This window comes from Desmodus rotundus, chromosome 9 (assembly GCF_022682495.2).
Source record: "Desmodus rotundus isolate HL8 chromosome 9, HLdesRot8A.1, whole genome shotgun sequence".
Classification (NCBI taxonomy): Eukaryota; Metazoa; Chordata; class Mammalia; order Chiroptera; family Phyllostomidae; genus Desmodus; species Desmodus rotundus.
Genome location: NC_071395.1, coordinates 89,693,260 through 89,706,089, shown reverse-complemented (window position 1 = coordinate 89,706,089; position 12,830 = coordinate 89,693,260). Strand labels below are relative to the sequence as shown.

The following is a 12,830-nucleotide window of genomic DNA, read 5'->3' as shown; positions in this document are numbered from 1 at the left end:
CCCCAGATGAGCACTGATACTTCTGGAACACCGGCTTCTCCGGCGGAATCCAGATGAGCACTGGTTGGACCGCCCTGCTCTTCCTTCTACCATAAAACCACCTACGGACCCCTACACACTCAGTGTTTAAAACCAGCTTCTTCTCCAACTCCAAGACTTCTCCAGGGTCAACTAAGATGTCCGGCACAGGCAGAAATTTCCAAATGGGCCCCTTCTAAGTGCACCTCTAGCAGGGATCTGATATGTTCTGAGGTGGCCCTTACGAAAGGTATCGCAGGACCGAAAGACCACAGGTGAAGTCCCAACTGCTCTGTGCTCCCTGCAATCCACCCCCACACCAAATATGCGGGAGCCTCGCCTTTCCCCCCATCCGGTGCTGAGATTTACCACACACACCCACATGTGGCAGCATCTACTCTCAGCTTGGTTCTCTGTTCTGTGCCGTGTGGAATAAAGAAAGGAGCTGAGAAAGCTGGCAGACACGAAACAGTATAAAATGAATGGCTGAAACACGTGGTCCATGCCACAGGCATCCCGGGATCTCCTGGGTGAGAGAAATCGGTGAGGGCTGGTGTGTTCTCAGGGTAGAAAGGCCCCAGAAAGAAGGGTGGCCCAGAGTGTGGGGACGACGAGACAACGTGAGTGAAGAACCACCGCCCCCTTTGTGGGAATAAGGACGCAGGCTGGGCAAGTGTGACACATTCCTTCTGAGCACAAACAAGGCTTCACGGGAGGCAGGGAGGCCGTGGAGAGGAAAGTTGTGAGGACTCTGACGTGGGACGGTGGGCACTGACCAGGAACTGACCATAGGCTTTTGAGAAAAAGAGAAGTGACAGGGTCCTCTGAACACAGGTTAGACAAGCAGATAGCAGGGTTCTAAGCCAACGAGAAAAAGAAGGAGTCACAAAGGGTAGTGAGGGGGGACTCAATCACCCCTGTAAGATGCCCGAGCCAGAGTGGGGCACGGGGCGGGGGACAAGGGCGGGTGGTCAGGAGCTGAAAAGGTGAGGAAAAGCGTCAACAAAACTAAGTCCTGGTCAGAGAAAATGAAGTGAAAGAAAGGAGTGAGTTAAAGAGCGCAGGGACTTTAATCCTAGTGGACAGTGAAACTAGATCAGCTGGTCTGACTGCCGTGAACAACTGCCATTTCCTCGAGAAAATGCTTAAGGTTCTGATACTGTTTTCTTAGAAAAATTATTGGCAGAAACAAGGTCATTCACCCTGCCTTAATTCAAAACTCAAGTCTCCCAAATATGTTTCATGCGCTCGAGTGAACCGATTAGGGAATAAATTCTTGTCCCCAATGGCAGCTCATTCCAGAGAAAGGTGCTTTCGGAGTCTACACGCTACCCTCCCGTTAAAGTTGTTAGATCTGAACTGTGGGGTAGAAAGTCTCAAACGTTTCTCAAAGTTCAACCTGCACCAGGACAGCATTTTGAAATAGACATCCAATCGAAAGCTCCGCGAAGTCCGGACCCCGTCAGAACTGGGAAAGGATGTAACTAGCAGGTTTACTTGCAGGTCACCTCTGCAAGTCGCCAAATGTCATGTTTGACAAAGACGACCATGGCGAGATACCAAAGTAATCTGAAAAACTGCCCATACCAAGAAGGCAGTCGACTTCTGCTTGGCTCTTGTTCATCGTCACCTTGGCAGAAGTAACTCAGACCTAAAAACACACCCTGAATGCTAGAATCAACTGCGAAGGAATTAAAGGCAGAGGATAAGCTATTCACTACTATGACTTAGGACTAAATGCCTCTCAGGATGTCATAATGTCACAGAATTCATTCTTGAACAATGGGAGTGCCATCAAACCTTGTACAGCACCCCAAGATGAACAAAGGGATAATTAAGTCACAGCCAAGCAAGGCATTTTATTCACGTACTTCAACATTCACAAATGGGTTCTGCTACATACCAGGTAATGCAGCAAAGAATACCCACAGGAGCTGAAATCTAGTCCGCCATGTGTGACGCCTGCTGCCTGAGAGAACCCCTCCCCTGCCCCCCCGTGGGAGCTGTATTGCTCTGAAGCAAACCCAAGCATGAGGGAGAGGTGGACTGGGGCTCCAGATGAGATGGGACACGGCTAGTGATTGCTGAAGCTGAGCCATGGGTACATGAGGGTTCACTATGTAAGTATCTCTGTGTCTGCATATGTTTAGAATCTTCCATGATAAACAGTAAAATGCACATACACACAGAGAGAGAACACATTTTCAAGATCTTCAAAAGCAGAAACAGGCCCTCTCATGTCCCTTCTCACGAAACTTAATTTTCAGTCCTCCAAGACAATGGAGAGCAATCACCGCTTTTCTTGTGCTGAAGCAATGAAGTAGAAAGGTGGTGATGCAGATCTTAAGCCTAGAGAATTCCTTAAGAGAACACAGGTTAGAACATTAGCAAAATGTCAACCCTTTTCACAGCCGCCCCCTCTCATGTTTCCACCACGGCCCTGCCTGCAGAACCCCGCCTCTTCCACAGAAACACGCTGCACACACGCGCCCTGAAGCACAGGAAGGAAAGCCTCCCGCAAACAGATGCAAAAGCTACCTGAAACTCCAGATCAGAAACTGGAACTGGCCACTAATGTGACAGGGGTATGAGTGACAGATGATGTATCTTGAGGAGGCAAAATCAGGTCTCACCTCCTTTTCAGGATGCCCGACAGACATCTAGTCAGAAGGGTTCCGGGACCCGAGTTGGCATCAGGTGCCTCAGACATTTCCCGAGCAAACGTAAACAAAAATTCACAGCACCAGCAGGAAGTGCCTCCAGAACCCCGATGAGGAAGGGGCTCACCCTGCTGGAGGAGTCAAGGGAGTAACCTGGGAAGGGGGTCTTAGCAGATGACTCGGAGCCTGTCCAACCGTGCAGGCTGCTGGTGCGGAGGCAGCAGAAGCCAAGGCCCGATGTCTGAGGCCTAGAGAGCAGTTGTGGCTGCAGCAAGGGGTGCCTCCTGGGAGAACAGGGAGTTGAGGCTGGACAGGTGGGCAAGGGCGGATTCTGCAGGGCCTCGCATGCATACCGAGGAGCCTTGACCCTGTGGGCCAGTGCTCCCCAAGCTAAGTGATGAAGGGTCAGCTGTTGAAAACCACAACCCATCTGGGTGACACTGTCCCTCTTGTACTTCTCTCCTCGTGGACAGGTTAACACAGGCAGGCAGACCGCACTTGGAGTAGCCCTGCTACGGTCGATGGCAAGCCTATTTCAGCAGGGGTGCTGGATCAGTCTTCGCAGAGGGCATTTAGAGGGCATGCGTGACATCAGCATGGTGGACGAATGGGAGGGTAAGACAGGCGGCAGGGACCACAGTCAGGAAGCTGTCGCGTGAATCTGGGAAGTGGTCGGAGGGCCTGGCCACGGGGACGAGGAGGAGTCGGACGTGGGAGACACTTCTTCAGTCTGCAGGGCAGGACTCGGTGCCCAAGTGGCAGAGCGTCGCTCTGCTTCCCAGAGTGGGTGGGCCATGCTGTCAGCCTGGGAGAAACCGTGGCAAGGGGCACACGTAAAGGGAGGGAAACTCATGCCGGAAGAAGATTTTCCTCAAATTTGAAATAAATTCTGTTCTGAGCCTTCCCTCTAAGAATCTCCAATATGAACCATTCAAGGGACCTCTCAGGGGTCTGGGCCCATCTGGTTGGGAAAGCAGCCACATTGCACAGTTAGCATATTTTTATGATTAGTAAAGTACGGTTTGAAATTACTCTAAATTAGTAAAGTATGGCTCTAATCCAGCCCTCCGTGCCATGGAGGGGATGGGAGTAGCGTTGCTAAAACGTTACCTGCAGTTTGATGAAGCTTAGAGTGTCAAAAATCAGCATTAAGCACTATTTCAAGTTGAGTGCAAGAAGCCATAACCAGTGTCGGCAATAACAAAGAAAGTTCTTTCGACCCCAGCGAGCCAAAACAAGCTTTGTAAAACAAATCTCACAGACAGCACGATAGCAACATTTTCAGTTTGCATTTGGGCTGAACGTGCAGAGAAATAAAACATACTCAACCATCTTCACTGGTAAAATGTCAGAGACAGACAGACAATGTCTACAGTTACGAAATCACAGCAGAAAGATCACTCCTAAGTTAAACTGTCAGAACTCCAATAAGTTCCTGAAAACAAATAAAACTCCTTTTCTGTACTAGGTTCGGTTTGCCACGATGGTGTAAGAAACTTCCATTTCTGGGAACAGCAACACATGTTTGGGTGAGGAACAAAAGCACCTGCCAAAACCACTCTGCAGAAAGAAAAAAAAAGAAAAAAACCCTCCCAGTTTGTTGGCCCCTGAGACAAGTAAACAGTCAGGAAAGCATGACATGGAGTAACGGGGATATGGGCTGCAGAGGCCCAGTTTGATGAGTTAAAGGTGTCTGTTCGCACCGGCAAGTTCTGACGCGGGCCCAGGCCCACAGCCTGCCTCACTTGCGCTGAAGCAGCAGCCTCCGCCTAGGCTCCTGCTCCTCCTGGCTCCATCGGTTCAACCTCAACGCAGCACCTGCTAATCCTGTAGAGCTGAGGCTGGGCGTCTTAGTCAGCTCGGGCTGCCTTAACAAAGCAGCGTAGCCTGGGTGGCTTAAACAGGTAGTTATTTCTCACAGTTCTGCAGCCGAGAAGTCGAAGACCAGGTGTCAGTGTGGTTGGGTTCTTGCGAGAGCCTCCCCCCTGGCTGGCACGGCCGCGTCCTCGCTGTGTTCTCACATGGCTCACAGCACAAGAGCTCTGGTCTCTTCTTCTTCTCAGAAGGGCACTAGTCCCATCATCATGGGGGGCCCTCCCTCATGAACTCATCTAAACCAAATCACTTCCCAAAGGCTCCACCTCCAAACACCACTGTATAGGGGGGTAAGGCTTCAACATTGGGTAAGGGGGGGGCACAAACATCACATAGCACCAGAGCATGTGGCTCCTTTTTGAAGCCAATGGCTTCAGAAATGCCAATGCCCTCACACCAGCCACCGGGGGCTACACCAGGTCTTCACAGGGAGGTCACTGATGGCCCGGTAGTGCTCAGGAAGTCTGCAAGGGCATTTCCTGGTGGTCACAGGAACGGAGTGAGGGGGCAACAGGGCACCAACGGGGGGCGGGTGGGGAGGGTGCAGGCAGGAATGCCAGGTAGCCCTGCCCAGCTAAAGAGCGCCCCGGATCTGCAGGCAGCTCTGATGTTCTGCCGGACACTTATATGGGCCAAAAACTTTTAGTAATTACCTGAGCCTACAACCTAAGTGCTTTACACAAAACACAAAAGCACTTTTCTGCATAATTTTATACAGCTGAGTCTTCTCGGAATGTGACTACTGTCTAAGTCAGGTAAGGCTGTGCCTTTGTTCGCAGCATTATCAAGAATCGCTCCCCATCCCAGAAATCCGGCCGGCAGAGGTGTCTGGTGTCCCGGCCTGCACTGCTGTCCGTCTGCGTTGACAGGCCCCGCGCTCGCCCGTAGGGGCAGTGTCCGTAGAGATCAGTACCAGTCCGAACGTTTATATGTAAAATAACATGCGTGCGACTAAAAATGACTTGCCTATCATTTCAATTAGCAACTGAGCAATATATTTATTTCTATTTAAAACTGTGGGTGTATGTAGGTTAGCGACTACATCTCATTTCAGGACAGCAGGGGGGCATTTTTATCATAAACATTATGTAAAAGCAGCATTGTGCCCCTGCGTGACTGGGCCGCTGCTGTGCCAAGCACACACCCACCTGTGCCCCTGCAGGGCCTTTGGCCTAAAGGCTTCCTTCCTTCCTTGATTCTCACTCAAGTTGACGCCTTCTCAGTGGGGCTGACCCTGTTCAAATCTGCAGCCCCACCCCGGCACCCCCACCCCACTTCCCTGGTTTATTTTTCCTGATAGCTCTCCGCACCACTACGTCATTTATTCCCTTAGCTGTCTCCCCATTAGAATAAAACTTCTACGAAGAAAAGGACTCGTCTGTTCCCTTCACTTGTATCCTCAGGGCCAAGAACAGTATCTGGATACTTTTATAATCCATTTGGTATTAATGGTTTGCAAATATGAAATTTGAAATCTCTAGTTGTAATTCCAAGATTAAAACCGACTAACAGCTTGGGGGTTCGCACATTTCCACCTACAATCTTTGCATAGAAACATATTCAGGTCCTTAGTAGCCAGGGCTGCATTTCACTAAAATAAGCCAGTTTATTCTTAGAAAATCAATGAGAGTCAGAATGTATTGAATATTACTTGAAATTATTAGAATTTAATCGCATTTCTCTAATTCTTCCTTTAAGTATCTTTTAACTCCTCCCTGCCCTGCCTAGACCTGCTGCCCGCTTTGCTCCTCGCTAGGCCTCGTCCCGACTAAAATCCAATCCCCCCACCAACGCTCGGCTCTGACACCCCACCTTCATGAAGCCTTTCCTGCCCTCCCTCCAGCCGCAGCAGTTCCTGGGACCTCTCTGACACGGTGACAACCCGCTCTGTATTGAAGTTCTGTGTACTTATCATCTCTCCCTTCCAGACTGTGTGCTCCTTGAGGGCAAGGACTATCTTTTTCTTCTTTGGGCCCACACAGTATCATTCACAGACTAGCTTCTGCAAACAAGTGTTAAGTAAAAAAAAAGAGGCAAATGCTTTAAGCTCTAAGCTACTGGAGAGAACAGATTGATCCTTATGTTTGGCCAAGTAACAGACAAGACAGGACACGGTTTTGAGTCCGGATACAGCTGAGGCTACCTTAGAAACTAGGACTTGGAGACAATCAATTTAAAATGATACACACAGGAAAAAGCAGAACAGAAGAATGACGTGGCCTGGGGCAAAAATGCCCTGCCTGGGAATGCTGAAACAGAGGGTCCAGCCCTCACACAACAGTAAAAATGCTTATCGCAATTCTTTTGTACCTTGTTGCTTTCCATCTTTGGACAAAATCAGAAATCATGAGATTTAAACAACTCTGTTTTTGTTTTTAAAAACATTAAAAGGCTTACACATGAAGGAGAGAGAGTACAGATAACGTTCTGTAATGCAGTGACAAAACCCAGCTCTACCCTCTTCTGGTGGCCACTGACTCCATAGAGCTGGTTCTTTCTGTGGCTTAAGGTTCTAGCCGTTCCCAGCAGGGCCCAGACCGGTGAGGCGGGGCAGTCTCTGGGCCCCCACATGCCCTCACTGATGGATGCTAACTAGGTTTGCTGCTGACCTGACAAGATGACGTGTGGACGTCTGACATAGGCCGTATTTTCCCATCGAAAATACTATTTTGGAACATTTTATTAAGGAAGGAAAAACAGTCGCTGTGCTCTTGAAAATAATGAGTCACAGATTAGTGATGGAAGAGAACATGCTGGTCAGACCCTCATCTAGAGCCAAATGAGAATCATTACTGGACAGAATAATAGAGATGACACAGATCACCCCAAATCCTGGGATTTGATTGGCTTTACCTGGGAAGATTCCTTTGGAAATTGAACACAATTTCCCAGCTATAGGACTCACTCTGCTATCACCAGGAAGACCAGACCATCAAATGGCAGTATGGGAGGTTACTAAATGAGAAACAAGCTCCGTCTTTTACCTCCTTCCATGTAAAGAACCAGTAAAGTGGCTAACTTGGATGAATGTCAAATCTTACAGCCCTCAATTATGGCAGCCTCTATAAAACAAATGAGTCATTTGAGGTTAGAGAAGATAGCTTCTTATAATTATGATTACAAGATTGTAATTGTTAGAGCTTAACAAAAAATCTAATGCAGCATGTCTTTTGTAAAGACCAAGCCAGAACTATTAATAGAAAAGCCTAGAGCCTTTTAAACATAAAATCTGGTAAATGGTGATGGAAGGAGACTTGACTTGGGGTGGTGAACACATAATGCAAAATACAGATGATGTATGATAGGACTGTGCCCCTGAAACCTATATAATTTTATTATCCAATATCACCCCAATAAATTCAATTAAAAAAAAAAAGGAGCGCCTCTTCAACTCATACACTTAGCAGATAATCACAATTCAAACTGCAAACACACCTTTGAGCCCTGTCCTCTCCTTGATTCCATTATCCCTTTTTATTTTATTAAATAACATAAAACTGCTTTTCTCTTTTTCTGGAACCTGTTTCCTTGGAAGCAGCCGAGCAAATGTCCAGGGCACCCGGGACCAAATCCAAGTTACCTTCTTTTAACGTCCATTTGATCGAGCCTGTCCTCTTGCTGACAGCATGCAAACTCCCGTCCAGGGTCGACACAAACAACAAGGTCTCAGGAAGCGTCACTGTGCTGGGACTTCCAAAACTCTGCAATGAGATGGGGAAGAGCCTTCACGGTCACTGTGACTCTCCGCCTTGGGCGTGTACCACCAACGACTGGCCCCCTCCCCTCCGAAACCTCCTCAAGTCCACCACCTTAGAGATGAAGAGACTGAGGCTGGAGAGCCAAAGTTCCCCTCACAGGCACCTGTTTAGAGAACCACTGAGTCACACTAGAACCCAGGTCGCCTTATTCTAAGTGGCAATCCTCCCTGCAGACAGACGGGCTCTGCAGACAGACGGGCTCACGACCCAACGTGACAAGGACGGGGATTTTGAAATAATCCGCGGAAACAGAGGTAGAAAGTACGCCCGGCTAACTGACTTCCTCCTCTTAGTAATAGTTCACTTTCTAAAACCGGGCCATCTTGCAAGACTCCAGGATAAGGACGAACGCCCACACACCCGCACACACCCATGCACACTTAGGAAATTTTAAAGGGCAAAGAATTAGACGAAAATGTTTAAAGCAAAATAGGAAAAACAGCTCTCATTCAATAATGAGTTTATATATAAATAAAACACCAAGATTTCAAGAGACATGCTATAAAAGAAAATATATAAATTATATCCAAATTACCCCTCACTTATACTCAAAATACAATTTCAATCAAAATGTATTTTTATGTTCAATACATTTGAAAAAAATTTTTTAATAGCCAAAGGTAGTATAATTCACTTTCTTATCTGTTGTTGGTGGCAATGAAAATTGTAAGGTAGTGGAGTCTTTCTGGAAAGAACAAAACTGCTTATATTCTTGGTCCTGTAATTTCACTTCTATGTCCTAAAGAAGTTATTTCAGATATTGAAAATGTTCTGCATACAATGATACTCATTCCATCCCATTTATTAAAAAAAAAAAAAACAACTAGAAAGACCCGAGCATCCAATCATATCTAAATGGCTGAAATAAATTATAACACACACTCTCAACGAAACATCGTGTAATCAGTGAAAAAGCATGTGGGAAAATCGACAAGATAGAAAAATGCTTACATACATTATCCCATTAAAAATATAGAATCCGAAATTTAATGTACACTAGTTATAATCATATTAGACAGATTTTTTTATTTTTGGCCTGCCTGTCCTCTAGCTTTGCCAGGAATTAACTGTGCCCTCGTCCACACAGAGTCCATGGGGGCAGCCGTGTGTGCAGTGCACACACGAGCAGGTGATAGCTGCAAGGTCTCCTAGGAACACGCTTTTGTTGTAGTTGTATGCACCCATTCAGCAACGCCACCTTGCAGTGACATCGTCTCTCCTATGTCACTACACTGTCCCTTAAGTTAACTGGTTCCTGTGGGTGTTGAATTAAACCCTGGCCAACTTGCTAATAGGGAGACAGTTTGAACTTTGGCAGAAATGCTATTGTAAAAGCATTTGGCACTGAATCTAAAAGATTGGGGCATACTTGTGCGTGGGAGTCTGCCTCCAAAATACCTGGTCATTGTTGGTAAGTGCCAGGATGATGCCCAGTTAATCCCGTAAAAGGGAAAGCCCAGGGGCTCTCTCCAGGACAGTCTGAGGTGGCAGGACACACGCTCCAGTCCCTGCACTCTATGGTGGAGACCAACTGGCAGAGGGGGTGACGCAGCTGCCAGGCCTGGCTCATACCATCTCCTCGTGCGCCAGGCGGAGAAAATCCCCCCTTTACTTGGTCCAGAGCCAGGGCCCACTCACCTGGAGTGGGAGAAACAATAGCAAGCTTTATCACTGCCTGCTGAGTGTATTCTCTGGGTAAAGCCTTAAACCTGAGTAGGAAGAATCTGCTTTTAATTCCACATTTGGACCTAGGAAATCAGTTTTAGTTAGACCGGCTGGGAAAACAGAGGCCTCAAAGCGGGTGCCTACCCTGCCCGGGAACCCAGAGATTATGCATACCAACTGTTTGGGGGTAGTTACAATTGTTTCAGGCCACAGGGTACAGAGGATGACAAGCCTCACTGAGACCTGCTCACACCTGAACCAGAGGTGTGCACGTTGCCGGGAGCATCTGGCCTGGAGAACACTGGCCCCATGACAAGACCACTGAGGCTGCAGCTGCACCAGACTTAGGGCTGTCTCCCCTTGAGAAGGGGATGAGTTTGCAGCTTGATGGGGGATGGCGGGATTATGTTATGTAAGGGCAGTTTGGGGACGGAATACATGAAAAGGGAGGATGCATGGCACACCTCAGGGCCAAGAGATGGAAATCCCCACCGAGCCCCCCTCCACCTATCAAATCGCTACCCCGGCAACTGCCATTTGGTACAGTAAGTCTCAGGATCGCACAAGAACTGGGATGAACTCTCTGGATAAAGTGGTAAGAAATTAAACTCGGGAGGTTTCTGTGAATATATTTTTCTCCATGTGGCAAACAACTGGGCAAGAGGGAAAGACACAGGCAGAAATAGAGAAAGAAGCCTGAGAAGAAACACAGCTGAGAGAGAGGGAGACTGTGGCCCAGCTTCCACCGGTCCTCATGCCTTGCCAAGATCCTGTCCTTGGGCTCAGAGACACCCAATCCTCACAGTAAATTCCCCTCTTTGCTCAGGTTTGTGGGATCTGTCACAGCCTGTGCAGTCCTCTCTTTCTCTTTCTCTCTCTCTCTCGCTCTCTCTCTCTCTCTCTCACACACACACACAGCAAATGTAAATGTATACATATAGCAAAAAGATGAAAAAATATTGTAAGATGATAGCACTAGCTTTCTTCTCCTCTATTTTCTAAATTTCCTGTGATAGGATCACATAACCTGCAATGAGTTTTTCATAAGATAGAAAGGAGATGGACAGGTTAGCGGGCGGGAGAGAAGCTGGCATTTAAAGGAACTTCAGTGAGCTACCAAGTTCCAGGGGAAGCGCTTTCTGTCTCAGAATATTAGGCACCTCGACCACCTGGGATCGTCCGTACCCACCAAACAGGGAACTGAAGTTTAGAAACACAGAGGTCTCCTGGTAAGACAGTGTGCTTCCCAGAGTAGAAGAGTTTTGTTGTCGTTAAAGCCTGGAGTACAATGATAATGAACTAAATGTCGAGCACATCTAGCACAGTATTAGTATTAAAAAAAGGATAGTTAATAAAAGCTATCAGTGCTGCTTCACTTCTGGTGCGGAAACAAAAGCCAGCTCCCTGTCTGAGCCGCCTGGAAACCACAGGAAGAGCAATTGTCTATGGTTGGTTGGTGAATTGAAATAAAACACTAATCACCTAACACAGTTTTTTAAATATCTCAAAAATACCACGTTGGGCTGGACACTGAATTCAGCAGCTGAGAGTGCTTGACAGTTAATCACAACATCCACAATGACGTCAGAAACCCTATCGCAACTGACAGATTTTTCCCTTCTTTGAAGGCTCTCAGCCATTTCAAATTAGAATGGCCGGGGAGCCACGATGAACAGTTTTATTCTCTCGGGAGGCAAATTAATATTGCAGAATTTCTGGCTCTTTACCCCTGGCACTTTTTTAAAGCATGCAAATGCCTGCCTTCAAATACAGTTGCTAAAACTAACGCGAATTAAGTTTCGATATGCCTTTTGCAGTACTGAGCACGGCTCTCAGCTGAGAGCTATGTATACCTGAACATCTAAAAACACGCTTCACGGTAATGAACTTCCACATTCCCTTCACTCAGCCACCTCCGTCGTCAGTGCTCCCTTTTCTCTGCAACAGAAGACGGATGGCAGCAGGCCCCGCAGTTTATGCACACTAGTTTCCAGGGAGCCTGAAAATGGAACGAAAATGCTGACTCTGCAGATGTACTTCAAGTTGACTACCTGGAGTCTGACTTGTTTTTCAGACTAGTGGGATAGATATTCCTGGCTTCGATGGTGACTTCTAAGAAGTAGTCACAGTTAACACTGCAGAGGGTAGGAATGGCAGTGGCGGGTAATCTGTTCTGGCCTGAAAGTAGACATCCATTAGCTAATTGGTCTTCGTGGAAGTCTGACATTTGTCATCTCACACAAAATGACCCTGAGATAATTCTGGAAACGCCCAGCCTGAGGACCAGGAAGTTGGCAGTTCAGGGCAGATGCCGGGGAGGTGGCTGCTGGTCAAACCAGCTTATTTCCCGTGGGTTGACCGATTGGCAAAGCAGTCCTCCCTGCAGGCCTGCTCAGCCAGGACTTCAGCAAGAGCTTCCCTCCCGGGAAAACAAATGCCACTCCGGGCTGCATCCTTGTGTTCCATGTTCTGATTACACAGCAGGGTTTCACAAAGTCCAGAACGACACGAGCTCATAAAATGCACCATTCACTTCGCCTTCACTGCGAAGACCTGGATACAACTCCCAACTGGTTCACACAGATGATTAAAAGGTGGGCTGCCGACAGCTGCATTCTCTAATATCCTAAACTCAGCTAATGGTTAGTTGCTCTTGCATCAACTAACTCAAACGCTTATATTTTAGGTAAGAAAAAAACCTTTTCTAAAACGAGTTCTGAAATAGCTTTGGTTAGAAAGCCTTCAGTAAAGAGAATGATGGACACAAGGAACAGGGTGTGTTTAAGCAGCACAAACACAAATGAAACCTCCTCTAACAAAAACCAACCCATTTCTAACCAGCACTTGGGGCTGG

General features: G+C 47.4%; 1 protein-coding gene across 1 annotated transcript in view; it reads right to left on the bottom strand.

The window, feature by feature from the left end:
• Positions 1-12,830, bottom strand: part of ERN1 (endoplasmic reticulum to nucleus signaling 1) — a 77,161-nt gene that overhangs the window by 43,507 nt on the left and 20,824 nt on the right. Inside the window, exon 2 of the mRNA XM_053911539.1 lies at positions 8,134-8,254. Coding sequence (XP_053767514.1) covers positions 8,134-8,254 — 121 coding nt within the window. The remainder of the gene's footprint in view (positions 1-8,133; positions 8,255-12,830) is intronic.